General features: G+C 45.8%; 1 protein-coding gene across 3 annotated transcripts in view; it reads right to left on the bottom strand.

Moving 5' to 3' along the window:
- Positions 1-15,268, bottom strand: part of adora1b (adenosine A1 receptor b) — a 46,927-nt gene that overhangs the window by 15,947 nt on the left and 15,712 nt on the right. Inside the window, exon 1 of one of the 3 annotated variants that reach the window (XM_020051440.2) lies at positions 7,116-7,276. The exons of the other annotated variants lie outside the window; for them this stretch is intronic. Within the exon in view, the coding sequence (XP_019906999.2) occupies positions 7,116-7,243 (128 nt within the window). The 5' untranslated portion in view covers positions 7,244-7,276. Of the gene's footprint in view, positions 1-7,115; positions 7,277-15,268 lie in introns of those variants that run through there. 3 annotated transcript variants of the gene reach the window in all.

Genomic DNA, 15,268 nt, shown 5'->3' with positions numbered 1-15,268 from the left:
GAGGAGATGAGCTAGGGAAGGAGGGAGGAGAGGAGATGAGCTAGGGATGGAGGAAGGAAAGGAGCTTGGCTAGGGAAGGAGGGAGGAGAGGAAATGGGCTCGGGAAGGAGGGAAGAGAGGAGATGAGCCAGGGATGGAGGAAGGAGAGGAGCTTGGCTAGGGAAGGAGGGAGGAGAGGAAATGGGCTCGGGAAGGAGGGAGGAGAGGAGATGAGCTAGGGAAGGAAGGAGGAGAGGAGCTGGTTTAGGGATGGAGGAAGGAGAGGAGCTTGGCTAGGGAAGGAGGGAGGAGAGGATATGGGCTCGGGAAGGAGGGAGGAGAGCAGATGGGCTAGGTGAGGAGGAAGGTGAGGAGCTCAGGCAGGGCGGATGGCACCACCTCCAGTGGGTGGAGGAAATGTGATACTGACAAGCACTAAAATGAAACACGGCAGGATAACATAGCAGTGCCCAGGATTATCGTGTGTGTGTGTTTCATAGTGTGGTCAGGGGTAGAAGGAGGCAGGGAGGAAGTGGGGAGGAGGCAGGAGGAAGTGGGGAGGAGGCAGGGAGGAGGCAGGGAGGAAGCAGGGAAGAAGCAGGAAGGATGCAGGAGGAAGTGGGGAGGAGGCGGGGAGGAGGCAGGGAGGAAGCAGGGAGGAGGCGGGGAGGAAGCGGGGAGGAGGCGGGGAGGAAGTGGGGAGGAGGCAGGGAGGAAGTGGGGAGGAGCAGACTCAGTCTTCTGCTGATGGATGAATATATGGGATATATGGAGACCGAGACACAACAGGAAAGGTGGCCATATGTTTGTATGTGGGCAGGAGACAGGATGAGACAGGAAGCAGGCAGTGTAGGAGATAGGAAAGAGGGCAGGGATGAGAGAGGGAAGGATACAGGGTAGGGGTCAACGAAGGAGACGGGGTAGGAGACAAGGAGCAGACAGGGAGCAGACAGGCAGATATAACATGTAATAGATACGTTTGTGATGTGTTGTTGTCTTAAGACAGGAGCATCTGCTCACTGACTCCAATGGAAATGTTAGTGATTGGAAGCCTGCAGCATATTTGATGGCGTGGTTACAGAACTGAATGCAGCTGGATGTCCCTTTACAGTGAAATACCATTCCTATAGGGTTAGGTGTGCGTGTGGGGGGGGGTTAAAAGTGAGTGTGTGTATGTGTGTGTGTGGGGGGGGGGGTGAGAGAGGTAAGTAACTGTCTGCTTAGTGAGTTGGGGAAAGGGAGGAGGAGGTCTGCAGCTTTGCCTTGTTGGTGAGAGGTGAGCGAGGAGGAGGAAGGTGAAATGGAGGAGGAACATGCTCAACTTCATCAGCTCCTTTACACCCCACTGTCAGTTATCACAGCCAATGGGTTTTGGAGAGGCTGAGGGTGCTTCCAAAATATTATTCCAGAAGGAGGACTGGGTTCCCATGACAACACGCTTGGGCCTGCTGTTTTAAGCTCAGGTTTTCATTGCGTGTTACTGTTTTTTTGGGGTCATCAAGTTATTGTTAGAGAGGTGGAATGGGGTGTTTTGTTATCTGTCCTGCCCCCTACAGAGTCACAGAGTTACAGAGTCACAATCATAGACTTACGGAGTCACAGAGTTACAGAGTCACAGACTAACATGTCCTCTGTCCTCTGAATGTCCTCTGTTCACTTTCTTTTTTAACTTCATGCCTTGGTTTTGTTGGTAAAAACATAACCAAGACATTAAGTTACGACCACATCATTAAAGTGTCCAGGTTCATTGGGGTGCAATGTTCCATCCGTATTCCTTAATGTTCCATCCGTATTCCTTAATGTTCCATCCGTATTCCTTAATGTTCCATCCGTATTCCTTAATGTTCCATCCGTATTCCTTAATGTTCCATCCGTATTCCTTAATGTTCCATCCGTATTCCTTAATGTTCCATCCGTATTCCTTAATGTTCCATCCGTATTCCTTAATGTGCCATCCGTATTTCTTCAATTTGCCATCCGTATTTCTTCAATGTGCCATCCGTATTTCTTCCAGCCTGTGCAGTTTCACTAACACACTATTCCCAGTATAATGCACTACTCATGACCAGGCAATAGTCTCCTTATTCAGCTTTATTAAGCCTTTATTGATAGAAGTGTTGTACTCAGTGTGGCCTTGTGAATGCAGAGCTCTCAATTAATTGCCTCTTTGGCTGTTTGCTCCTGGGAGTTACGGAAGGAAGGAAATGAAGGATTTGTTGCTAGGCACAATGTAACGTGTCAATTGTCTCCATGATTTGGGTGGCAGGTGGACTAGCGGTTCGAGCATTGGGTCAGTAAAGTAAATTTCAATCCCCAGCTGACAAGGTGGTCAATCTGCCCTTGGGCAAGGTTCTTAACCCTAATTGATCCAGAGTCAACATCAATAATGCTGACGCATGTTGGGGGGGGGTACGTTGGAAGAAGCAAAGAATTAAAAAAGTACATTTCAGATGTGAAGTAGTACAAATACAAGCACCAAAAGCCCCTACCCTTTCTGATTGGTAAGATATTACTGAAGCAGGGATAGTAATGGCTATTGTCCCTGAAAGAACAGCTATGAATGTATGATAGAGCTCTGAAAACAACATGTTACTTGTAAGCTTTTCATGAATGCTCGTGTGAAAGGCATTTTCATACAATAGCATGGCCGTTTACCACAGTATTGTATTCACAACCTTTGGGGAGCGATAACTTTGGCCTTTGTTTCTTCCAGATGATTCGGTGCATGTGGACTGTTTAGTTTAGAGCTATTGATAAAGTAACTACTAATGACGTCATTTATTATTGATGCTGGTTGATTGAGTGTATCACTGGCTAATCTCATTCCCAGACACCTCAGCCTGGTGACGTAGTCACCAACTAGTGTTTAGATCAAAAAGAAGAGAAACTACTCAATGAGGATGTCAAAACAGGCTGTATTCTATTACTGATGTCAGAATCTACAGTGTATTGTATTGTGTATATGTTTGTATATACGTGTATATATTGTTGTTCAAAAGTGTTGTTCAAATTGTGCTCAAATTAGAGCTCTATGTTTGATAGAGGACACACTGTCACTTCAGGCTCTACGTGTTCTAGAGGACAGACTGTCACTTCAGGCTCTACGTGTGCTAGAGGACAGACTGTCACTTCAGGCTCTACGGGTTCTAGAGGACAGACTGTCACTTCATGCTCTACATGTTCTAGAGAAACAGACTGTCACTTCGGGCTCTACGTGTGCTAGAGGACAGACTGTCACTTCAGGCTCTACATGTTCTAGAGGACAGACTGTCACTTCAGGCTCTATGTGTTCTAGAGGACAGACTGTCACGTCATGCTCTACGTGTTCTAGAGGACAGACTGCCACTTCAGGCTATGTGTTCTAGAGGACATACTGTCACTTCAAGCTCTACGTGTTCTAGAGGACAGACTGTCACTTCAGGCTATGTGTTCTAGAGGACAGACTGCCACTTCAGGCTATGTGTTCTAGAGGACATACTGTCACTTCAAGCTCTACGTGTTCTAGAGGACAGACTGTCACTTCATGCTCTACGTGTTCTAGAGGACAGACTGTCACTTCAGGCTCTACGTGTTCTAGAGGACAGACTGTCACTTCAGGCTCTACGTGTTCTAGAGGACAGACTGTCACTTCGGGCTCTACGTGTTCTAGAGGACAGACTGTCACTTCAGGCTCTGGAATAGACTGCTGGTTACATCACCTGCACGGAAAGAAGAGCACTGCCCGCTGGCCGCAATGAAAACAGCACGGGATCCAGGTAATGGCTCTAGTTATTCGACCTGTCGAGGCTGAGGACTGAGGCTGCTCAGGTGGGCCATTTCAGGGACAGGTAACATTGGGTGCGTTTATGTATATGGATAAGCAAGTCTGTTTGAGATGCATTAGTTCCACGGCCTGGTTTAAAAGAACATGCATTGAGTATTAGTGCCGTGAGTATAGCGTCATGGGTATACAGCACTCAGCTGCACCTCGTGCCTCTGCTCGACGCACAAAAGAGAGAAGCCATAAAAAGGCCTGTGAACTGCAGAAGCCTCTCAAACTGCACACTATTCCCTAGACAGTGCCCTGCCTATGTCCACGGAGCAGGGGAACACAGGGTGCCAGTTGGAACACGCCGCGATGTCCCCGGGGCGATAAAGGAACGCTCACGTTGCGTAATCTCCAGTACGTTGACATTTTCAAGAAACGGTAGATCGTTGCGAAAGCACAATCGCGCACACGCTGTCTCGAATTCTTGATCCGTCCCTTCCTTCCTTCCTCTCTCTCTGACACACACACACACACATCATATATTTCTAATCCCAGAGAAAACCACTGTGCATAATTAATTATTATGGTTATTGAAGCCATTTCCTGGTCGGGGGAACTGCTAAATGCATTATTGGAGAAAGAAAGCTTTTCTTTCCATGCAGTCAGACTGTAACACACACACACACACACACACATACATATATTTTAGCTTTAACTATCCTTTTACCTCCTAACACCTAAGCCTAACCACATTGTAATGTTCACTCTAAACCAGCTTTTTTCATTGATTTGCTATTCCAAGGGAGCCCTCACAAGGATAGTAAGACATAGGACACACAGACAGACACACAGAACACACACACACACACACACACAGGCAGAGCAGAGCGTCAGGTCGGGCACACAGGGGAGAATGGCCAGCATCACGAAGGCGCCCCACACCTCTTAGCTCCGTGTGAGTGGCCTGTTTAGCAGCTAATGTCCACATTAGGCTCTTCCCGCAGTGATCTATGGCTGTGCTCTGACACGGAGACAGCGCCACTGCCTGCTGTACCCATGTGGCACAACCTAAACACAACGGAGACCGTAGAAGTACGAGCAGATCAGGCAACCCGTTCAGGTCAATCGGGACGTAAAGAGAGCAATGCCTTGGTGACCGTTAACAGTAAGCCACCCACCACCTCATAGGAACAAAACAAAAAAAAGACTGTTATTTCTCGACAGACGGGAAGCCGCTCCTAACACTCTTCATAATTTTTTCTGCGACGTAGACGGCGTCTGATCTGGGCCCGGCGCGCGCATGAGATACAATCCCGCAGAGTCCTGGCACCTGTTAGAGAATATTCCCCCCTCACATGCGAAGTGTGGCACTGTGGAGTCTAATGAGGCCAGGCATCGAGAAATCAGCAACAGCTGCACTTTGTTGATTCCACACTTCAGCATAATAATAATAATCCACTGCTGTCGCCGCGTGACGCACAGTTAGGGAGGCTTGTGTCCTAAACGCCAACCCTACCCCTGCACAGTGTGCTTCCTCTGACCAGGTTTAAGCTATGTAGGGGATAGGGAGCCATGTTGCATGCGATCAGGCTTTTATCTAAAACCCGACGTGGAGCTGTGAGAGTCCGCGATGCTGCCCGCCATGTTGTCAGCCATCAGGAGAGGCCGTTAAAAAGCGCTGTTAACATCTGCCACAATGACACCGTGAAAGACGGATGTTCAACAGGCTTTGAACGGTTTCCTCTTGATTTCTCCCATCGTGACCACTGAGAGAGAGAGTGAGAAAGAAAGCAGCAGGAAGCTGGGTCTCTCGGTCCAGTGGTCTTAAATGGGTCTTGAGGAACTCTCAGGCATGCCAAAAAACCTTTCCTAATCTCGATAACATTTGAACACGCGGCCATAAACATTAGACTGTGCAACTCCTGCGCTGTTCAAGTAATACGTTTCCAAATGTCACATGGTTTCTTACATGTTATTGTCAGCAGACATATGCCCAAAAAACGTCATGGTCATGCCGGTTCTGGACAAAGCAGTTTCATCCTTTCACATTCGGTCTGATTAGGGACTCTACATTCATGTATAATTTGCGCAGTGTGCATGACGAGTAAAGTCATTTGTATAACTTTTCCTGGTCATGAGATTTCACTGTATGATTGGGCTCTGTCGTATCACAGCCTCGGCCAAGTTAATCTCAATCCCAGAGACATCCGCCCCAAAGGGATGAATGGTGTGGTGGAGTCATCCGTCAATGTTGGCTTTCATTAGCCAATATGCATGCAGTGGGAAAGTCCTATTTCGGCAGCGGCATAATCCATCGAGTCCACCAGCCAATCATCTACCACAACACCTTACCACTTATATCATGTGCATTGAAGGTCAGATAAATGTTATTTTATGTAACCTAGTGCATTAATGTCTGTTGATGAAACAAGCACATACACAGCAGTAAATGCATGTGTGGTTATGCAAACTCATTAGATCGAAAAGAAAAGTCTGTCACTGGAATTGGACACACAGACCCGGGGCTACTTCAAAAAGACCTTGGGGCTGAAGTCCCAGAAGCCACAGCCTAACAGAACCTAGGGTATGTGTAGTTATACTGGATCCACAGTTTCAGTGACTTTAAACTCCCTGGGTCCATCCTCGTCTGTTTTTTCAATATCAAGAAAGGTTTGACACTGGCACTATCTATATTCTTGTCTGTAGTAATAAAAGTGCTATGAAAAAGTGATTTCATAAATGAAAGCAGACTGGACACAGGAGACTCTTTTGACAGACAGCTAGGCTGCAAAACACCTGCCCTTCTCAGGGCATCTCCATTTTAAGTACCTCTCATATCAGTCAGTCCGCCTGGAGTTTTCAGCCTTGAGTGGTTAACTTAATCAGGTTGGTTATCCAGACCATTTTCGTGTCAGTGTGTTTAGAAAACAGCTTCTGGGCATTAAGTTAGGGAGAGCTCGGTAGAACCAATCTCTGCTATACAGGGGTGACCATCTGTTTCCAGAGATCTCTGATATTACAGGGATGACCGAGAGTTCACTGTTCTGTCAGCAGTGCCAGGGGCCTCGTCGATCACAGACAGTTTTACATATTTAAGGCCGCAGCAGAAACCGAGGGATCTGGGGCCCAGTGTTTTACATAAATGTCTGAATAAAAAATAGATATGAGAAGCTGAACACGGTCAGTTACAAGTGTAAAATATGTTATTTTATGTAACCAAATCGATAAGAGTCGTGAAATTAATTTGTGATCTACTTGTAATTACGGTCTCCCTGAATAAGAAACGATGAAACCATTCATGTGAGGCAAACAACCGACGTGAGCAGGCAGAGAAATCAAATGTGTGTTTCCATGGTGCCTTTGGTAATGATGTAGAATTAAGACTCACCATCGAGTCCCGGCACCTGCTAGAGAATAATCACTCCAACACGCGAAGTGTGGCACTGTGGAGTCCAGTGAGAGCAGGCGTCTGGAAATTAGCAGTAGCTGCGTTTTGTTGGTTCCCAGCTTCAGCATCGTAATAACAATTTGAATCACTCCCTGTTGTCTGAAACGCCACCCTATTCCCTAATTAGGGTTCTACTTTTGACCAGGGCGGTAAACGGGCTGTGCCTGGGGATACGGTGGGATCATCATTTAACAATCTGCGGTTGATTAACAACGTAGGCAGCGCCACTCACGTGACACGTCAGAGAGCGATCTGTGCCATAACCAGGCAACTAGGAGGACACCAACCGGCGTGCTGAGAGACCAGCTGTCGACATTTTTCATTGTCAGTCTCAGTTATCTTCGTGAGAGGTGGCTGTCGGCTAAGACACAGTAGTGCAGTCCGTGTGTGTGTGTGTGTGTGTCCGTGTCTGTTTGAGCGTGTCCGTGTATGTGTGTGTGTGTGTGTGTGTGTGTGTCCGTGTCTGTTTGAGCGTGTCCGTGTATGTGTGTGTGTGTGTGTGTGTGCAGAGGTTAATTGGCAGAACAAAGTGGGCTGGGTCATGGACGGTGTCAGGATGGCATATGTTTGCAGGGTCATGTTGTGGACTCCTCCACGCCCCCTAAGGTGTCATCATGACAGATGTTAACAGGATGCCGCTGACAGCATCTTAGAGGCCTCACGTCAGGCAGAGAGTTATGTGGTGAACGGCGCCACGGATTGTAATGGAGCAAAGGAGTAGAGGATTGAAGTAGTGTTGTATTGTAATGGAGTAGTGGAGGGTAGTAGTGTGGTATTGTTGTGGAGTAGTTGTTGGAGTAGTGGAGTACTGGAGAGGAGTAGAGTAGTCGAGTAGTGGAGTTGAGTAGTGGAATGTGTGTAGTGTAGTATTGTGGTGGAGTAGTGGTTGGAGTAGGGGTGTATTGAAGAGGAATAGTGTAGTGGAGTAATGTAGAGGTGGAGTGTAGTATTGTAGTGGGGCTGTGGAGTGGAGTAGTGTAGTATTGTAGCGGAATAGTGGTTGGGGTAGGGGAGTATTGGAGAGGAGTTGTGTGGTGGAGTAGTGTAATACTGTAGTGGAGTAGTGGTTGAAGTAGTGTAGTACTGTAGTGGAGTACTGGTTGGAGCAGTGTAGTACTGTAGTGGAGTAGTGGTTGAAGTAGTGTAGTACTGTAGTGGAGTAGTGGTTGAAGTAGTGTAGTTTTGTAGTGGAGTCGTGGTTGGAGTAGTGTAGTACTGTAGTGGAGTAGTGGTTGGAGTAGTGTAGTACTGTAGTGGAGTAGTGGTTGGAGTAGTGTAGTACTGTAGTGGAGTAGTGGTTGAAGTACTGTAGTAATGTAGTGGAGTAGCGGTTGAAGTAATGTAGTACTGTAGTGGAGTAGTGGTTGGAGTAGTGTAGTACTGTAGTGGAGTAGTGGTTGGAGTAGTGGTTGGAGTAGTGGAGTACTGTAGTGGAGTAGTGGAGTAGTGGTTGAAGTAGTGTAATACTCCACTACTCCAACCACGGCTGTTGGGTGAGTGGGAAGGAGTTTGTACGCAAGTGTCTTTGTGTTTGAGTAATATCAATGGGTATGTATGTGTGTGTGCGTGTGTGTGTGTGTGTGTGAGAGAGCGAGCGAGAGACAAGGAGTTGGAAATTAGCTAGGCCATAGGAGAATAATGACATATCATGATGAAGCTTTATCTGAAGCCTTGCTGGTATGGGCTTCCTGAAGCCTGCTGTTATGGGCCTCCTGATGCAGCTCTGTCTAAAGCCTGTCATTATAGGCCCCTGATGAAGCTTTATCTGAAGCTTTGCTGGTATGGGCTTCCTGAAGCCTGCTGTTATGGGCCTCCTGATGCAGCTCTGTCTAAAGCCTGTCATTATAGGCCCCTGATGAAGCTTTATCTGAAGCTTTGCTGGTATGGGCTTCCTGAAGCCTGCTGTTATGGGCCTCCTGATGCAGCTCTGTCTAAAGCCTGTCATTATAGGCCCCTGATGAAGCTTTATCTGAAGCTTTGCTGGTATGGGCTTCCTGAAGCCTGCTGTTATGGGCCTCCTGATGCAGCTCTGTCTAAAGCATGTCATTATAGGCCCCTGATGAAGCTTTATCTGAAGCATGCTGTTATGGGCCTCCTGGTGGAGCTCTCTTGTCTGCAATGGCCCTCTTGAAGCAGCTGTGATAAGCCTCTAATTAGAGGCAGCTCTCCCAGGAGATTTAGAGCTTCATGCAACACCCCTCAAATATGACTACTTTACACTTTTAGCTTGACTCTCTTCTCTGCACACACAGTTTTTGTTTACTTTTATTTTTGGATTACAGATCTCACACAGCTCTTGGATTTCATCCATGAATAGACTAGAACAGCTTGAGAGGGAGGAATAGTGTGAGAGGAAAAGAGCAGAGGGGGGGTGGGTTGGGGGGAGAGAGAGGAGAGGGGGCAGGAGGAGGTCTCTTTCTAAATGTCAAGGTTAACTTGTCCATAAGTGACACGTTGACATTTCCTGTTTGACCAACCCAGCATCTTGGGCAGAAATCTATTGGAGCAGAACAGATGCATCTCAATTAGTCTCGTCAATAGCTTTTACAAGCCTCTCCGGCATAACCGAGACACACACCCCACTAGACCTGTAGGCACTGGTCAAAAGTAATGTGCCGCATAACGGATAGGGGGACATTTACGACACCACCTCAGGGATTCAATCGGAGAGCTTTCAAGGCATAGAAATACAATGAAATAGATTTCTAAAAACATTGACCCGCCTGGAGACTCCTGTTCAAGTCTCTATGCATTTAATTCCGCAGTGTAAGGCAAAATCCCCGGTACATGTAAGATCCTACCAAGGCAGAGAGCTCTTTACATATTGTGCGCCGAATTTTGTTCAAACCACTATTTGTAATGATGCGTGAGTTTACTTCTCCACTGACAGTTGTTTGAGTGTAATGAAGTGCTAACTATTGTTAGAGATAAGATTTTTCTGATAGATGCTAACCTAATTAAAAACATGGAGAGCAATTAATCATCGGGAGGCTGCTAAGCTCTAGCTGCATACTCCTGCAGATAAGGCACCTTAATCTGCAGCCAATTCCACCTATCAGGAAAATAAATCCGGGAGAAAAAAAGTGAATTCTTATGTGGATCATGATGAATGTTTTTTTTTTTGTACAGGGTTGATACATTCAATGTTGAAGTGGAAATGTGAAACCTTTTGAAATATATATTTTTTTATTATTTCATTTTATCCTTTATTGACAGGGGAGGGTGTGCTGAACAACCAGTGTGGTGTGTGGAGTCAGTGGCACATGAGGGGGGGTACTTCAGAGGAATTCAAGACAGTGTAGAATTCATTTGGCGGCACAGTAACCCCCCCCCCAAAAAGGTCCAGGACTAGGCTCAATCGTTGTCCTCAAAAAAACCACCCGTGGATATTTTCCATTTGGTTTCATTTTTAGTCCAGGACCAGCCCTAATGCACATGCCATTAAATAATGATGCAGAGTTCTCCACGCAATGGAAAGGAAGCAATCATTCACCTAGATGACACATTAATGAACTCCACCATTTAGCGTCTTCAATGTCAACAGAATATTGTTTAATGGAACGTAATTAAAGAGATGATCCCAAGTCTGGTTTATAAACAATTCCTCAGGATTAGAGCACATGTAGCTCAGGTGATGTGTAATGTGTAATGAAATGTACCTTGATGCAGTCTTTCTACGGAGTACAGATAAACATGCGTCCTGTTGTGTCGTCCGTTTTGTGTGTAAGGATCACACGCAGGTTGAACATTCATCTTTAACCCTGAAAGTGCCCACATGGTTATGTGTTGCTGAAAACCTAATAACAAACACAATTATCAGACTTCTCCGTAGGTTTGTAAGACAGCACTTTGACTTGTGATTTGATGTCTTTTATTTCAAAATATATTTCAACCAAAATATATTTTCACCCTCCTGTCCTTTCTCCTCCTCCCTGTCCTCTCCTGTCATCTCATCTCCTGGCGTCTCCTCTCGCCTCCTCTCCTGTTCTCTCCTCTTTTTGTCCTCTCCCTTCCTCCCCCCCTCTCACCTGTCTTCACCTGACCTCTCATGGCTGTCCTCTCCCCTGGCTTCGCTGAGAGCTTTCAGAGTCAGCTGGTCGTCCTGTTCCTGTAGGGCGGAAGCTTTTTAGACGGGCGAAAAGAAGGGATGTGGGAATTAGGCAGAGAGTGAAAGAAAGCCAGAAGAGAGAGAAAGAAAGGACGAGTGGAACAGATAAGAGGCGAGAAAGGGATGAGAGAGCGAAGGGGTCAGAGAGAGACGGAATAGGTGTGGAAAGAAAATTAGAGCGGCGATAGTGGGGTAAATTAAAGGATGGATGGATGGATGGATGAAGGATGGATGAAGGATGGATGGATGAAGGATGGATGGATGAAAGATGGATGGATGGATGAAGGATGGATGGATGAAGGATGGATGAAGGAAGGATGGATGAAGGATGGATGGATGAAGGATGGATGAAAGATGGATGGAGAAAGAGAGGAAATAACCAAATAACAAAACCCCACAAGGCAGAGAGTATCTGTGAGGAATACAGCTTGTTTATAGAGCCAGTACCAGAACAGTCAGAGGGCAGATTGAACATGCCCCTTGTCTCATCCCAGAGATGTTTCTCAGCTTTCTGATTAATAAAGCTTTCTGTCACGTTGCTGTGAAACCATTTGACCCTCTTTTAGTTTTCTATGCTTGTTTGTCTGTGTACATGTGTGTGTGTGTCTGTGTATGTCTGGGTGTGTGTGTGTGTCTGTGTCTGTGTGTGTGGGTAGTTCTGTGGATGAATGTTGTAGTTGTTTGTTGTTTTTTGATAGGAAAAAAAGAAGAAATAATCACAGAGCATATCAAGCATTGAGATTGTAGGGCAGCAAGCAGAGCACCATTTTAAAACAGAGCCCTAACTAGGGTACTGGCCATCGTTTGGGAATCAGCCATAATAAATGGTTTACTTTGCCTCATTGACGTCATTAGTGTGCTTCTTAATTCAGGGCATCATTGGAAGTCAGCTGAACATTCAAGAACTTGACGTACCATCTATTCCTGGGCTCCCCAAACTAGTCTGCCTATTACCATCATGTGTAGAAACCAATGATGATGTTCTTTCTCCACAAGTCTGGTTCTGTCTACTCTTACCTGGTTCTGCATACTCCTTCCTGGTCCTGTTTGATCTTACCTGGTTCTGCCTACTCCTTCCTGGTCCTGTCTACTCTTACCTGGTTCTGCATACCCCTTCCTGGTCCTGTTTGATCTTACCTGGTTCTGCCTACTAGTTCCTGGTCCTGTCAACTCTTACCTGGTTCTGCATACTCCTTCCTGGTCCTGTTTACTCTTACCTGGTTCTGCCTACTAGTTCCTGGTCCTGTCAACTCTTACCTGGTTCTGCATACTCCTTCCTGGTCCTGTTTACTCTTACCTGGTTCTGCCTACTAGTTCCTGGTCCTGTCAACTCTTACCTGGTTCTGCATACTCCTTCCTGGTCCTGTTTACTCTTACCTGGTTCTGATTACTCCTACCTGGTCCTGTCTGCTCTTACCTGGTTCTCTCTAGTCTTACCTGTCTACTCTTATCTGGTTCTCTCTAGTCTTACCTGCTCCTGTCTAGTCTTATCTGGTTCTCTCTACTCTTACCTGGATCTGTCTGCTCCTACCAAGTTCTGTCTACTCTCACATGGTTCTGTCTACTTTTATCTGGTTCTGTCTGCTCCAACCTTGTTCTGTCTACTCTTACCTGGTGTTGTCATATTTCTAACTTGAGTTCTGTGTAGCTAAGTTGGTGAATTATGGCACTTACACCACTAGTGTTGTGTGTTGAATTTCCACATGGGGCCAGCACAGGTGAAATAGGATAAACATTTTTGCTCTCACCTTTAAGTCGCTCTGGATAAGAGCATCAGCTAAATTATTTAAATGTAGCCCAGGTCTGTGACATAAGTGCTTGTTTTTCCAACAACCCTAATAACAGGTCAGTCAGCCACACATTGGTTTGCTGTCCCTAGTTTAGGAAATTCTACAAAATCCCCTGATGGTCATATTTCTGTGTGAAAAACATGAACATGAATAAAGGCCTTGCTTGAATATCAATATCATATTTCTCTTATTTCCCTGGCTGTTACAGGTGAAATTGAAAATAAATTGGGTTTGCCATTCTGTGAACTGAGGATGATCTACCCCCCACTTGTACTCTTTCAGAAAAATAATCAACAGATATGTGTAAAAAATGTCTACCATCTGCAATTTTTAAATATAGGAGTACACTTTCTGACTGCCAAATTGAAAGCTCCTCAGAGAAATTGAGAGGGAGAGAGGGAGAGAGTGAGAGAGAAAAAAAAAGCGAAAGCAGTTGAAACGGTTTTAATAAAGGACTCATTTATGCCCAGTCACATTTGATCTCTTTGTATCCGTTTTAACTTGCTCCCCAGTTCCTCTCTTTAGAGTGCTCTGTTTAAAGAGCTTTAGAGTGCTCTGTTTAAAGAGCTTTAGAGTGCTCTGTTTAAAGAGCTTTAGAGTGCTCTGTTTAAAGAGCTTTAGAGCGCTCTGTTTAAAGAGCTTTTGAGTGGTCTGTTTAAAGAGCTTTAGAGTGCTCTGTTTAAAGGGCTTTAGAGTGCTCTGTTTAAATATCTTTCCACTACTCTGTTTACAGATATGTACAGGTCTCTGTAACTCTGTTTAAAGAGCTTCAAAGTGACCTGTTCATAGGAGCTGGGAAAAACATCCACTGCATACAAACAAACTCACTTTTGCCATTACACAGAGGTGAGTGTGTGAGGTCTTGTCTGAGTGAGACCCCCCCCACCCCACCCCACACTTCCCTTGGTATGCTAACTAACAGTTTTGCACGACCTCCATCAATATAATATGACACTAATGGAGGAGGAGATGCTCTCTAGATTTCAGCTCCGAGGAGGGTTTGAAGTATTATACTCTGAGTTAAGAAGTCCATTTGGTTTTATCTAATGCGATTAGACCAGTTCATTAGACCTGGAAAGTGGGCAGATCACAGACTGGGGAAGGGAGCAGCATGGAAGACCGGAGAAGGGGTGGCGGAGGAGGAAGGAGTGGCGGTGGAGGAACGGGAGGTGGTGGAGGAATGGGAGGCGGTGAGGGGGTGCAGGAGACGGGGTGGAAAGGCAGGAGAAGAGGCGACCGGCAGGCAGGAGGCGAGAGAGAGGAAGGCTGGACTAACTTTAAGCTAACCCTAACCTTAACCTGAACAACCTAACTTTTGCCTAAACCTAACTTGGGACTAATGCCTAACCCTAACCAGTAATAACTAGCCTTGAAATAATGTAAATTCTATCTATATCAATTGTACTTTTTTGCCTAAACCTAAACACCAAGCCGAAAATCTAATTTTCTCTAAAGGGGACCTGTCAGAACACCCTGTGGGGATGGATTTGTCATGTTTTACCATGTTAGTGGGGACTTTTGGTACACTTGGACCTGTCAGAACACCCTGTGGGGACGGATTTTGTCATGTTTTACTATGTTAGTGGGGACTTTGGGTACACTTGGACCTGGTTCACTCACTCTCAGACTTCGGCTGTCCATCCATGTTGCTAAGTCGAAGACACATCAGAGAGCTGACCCGCTTCAGTTGGCTTCTCAGGGCCTGGACGCGGCGCCACCGAACCGCACAGTCTGGGTGTATCCCGCCAATCCAACCCTCACACAGCTATTGGCTTGAATGGGAATTCCTGTTCTAGTCCATGATATTTCTACGGCTCAAAGTAGTAGGGTTGTCCAGTGCTATTGGACCGGAGCAGTTATACAATCATCCCATGTATTGTCGCTAACGCCATGTACTCTCCCTAGAACCCAAAAGATCCAAGAACCCTATGGAAAATAATCACGTTGAATGTTCCTAACAGTGGCAACTGTTCCACCCAACCGTTATTCAACGTAACACAGGAAGCTTCATATGAATGAGGCTTACTGTGACTTTACAAACGCGTTGCAATATCACATTCCTGCAAAAACTATCTGATCTATTGTACACGATAAATGTTGTTATATATGATTAACCACAGATAGTTTGTGGATCTAAATAGCCCAGTTGTGTTACAGAAAAATAATACCAGTTTTAATATGTGGAAATATTCCCT

The sequence above is a fragment of the Esox lucius genome, chromosome 12 (assembly GCF_011004845.1).
Source record: "Esox lucius isolate fEsoLuc1 chromosome 12, fEsoLuc1.pri, whole genome shotgun sequence".
Lineage (NCBI taxonomy): Eukaryota > Metazoa > Chordata > Actinopteri > Esociformes > Esocidae > Esox > Esox lucius.
The sequence above is the reverse complement of the archived record's forward strand: the minus strand, read 5'-3'. Positions and strand labels throughout refer to the sequence as shown.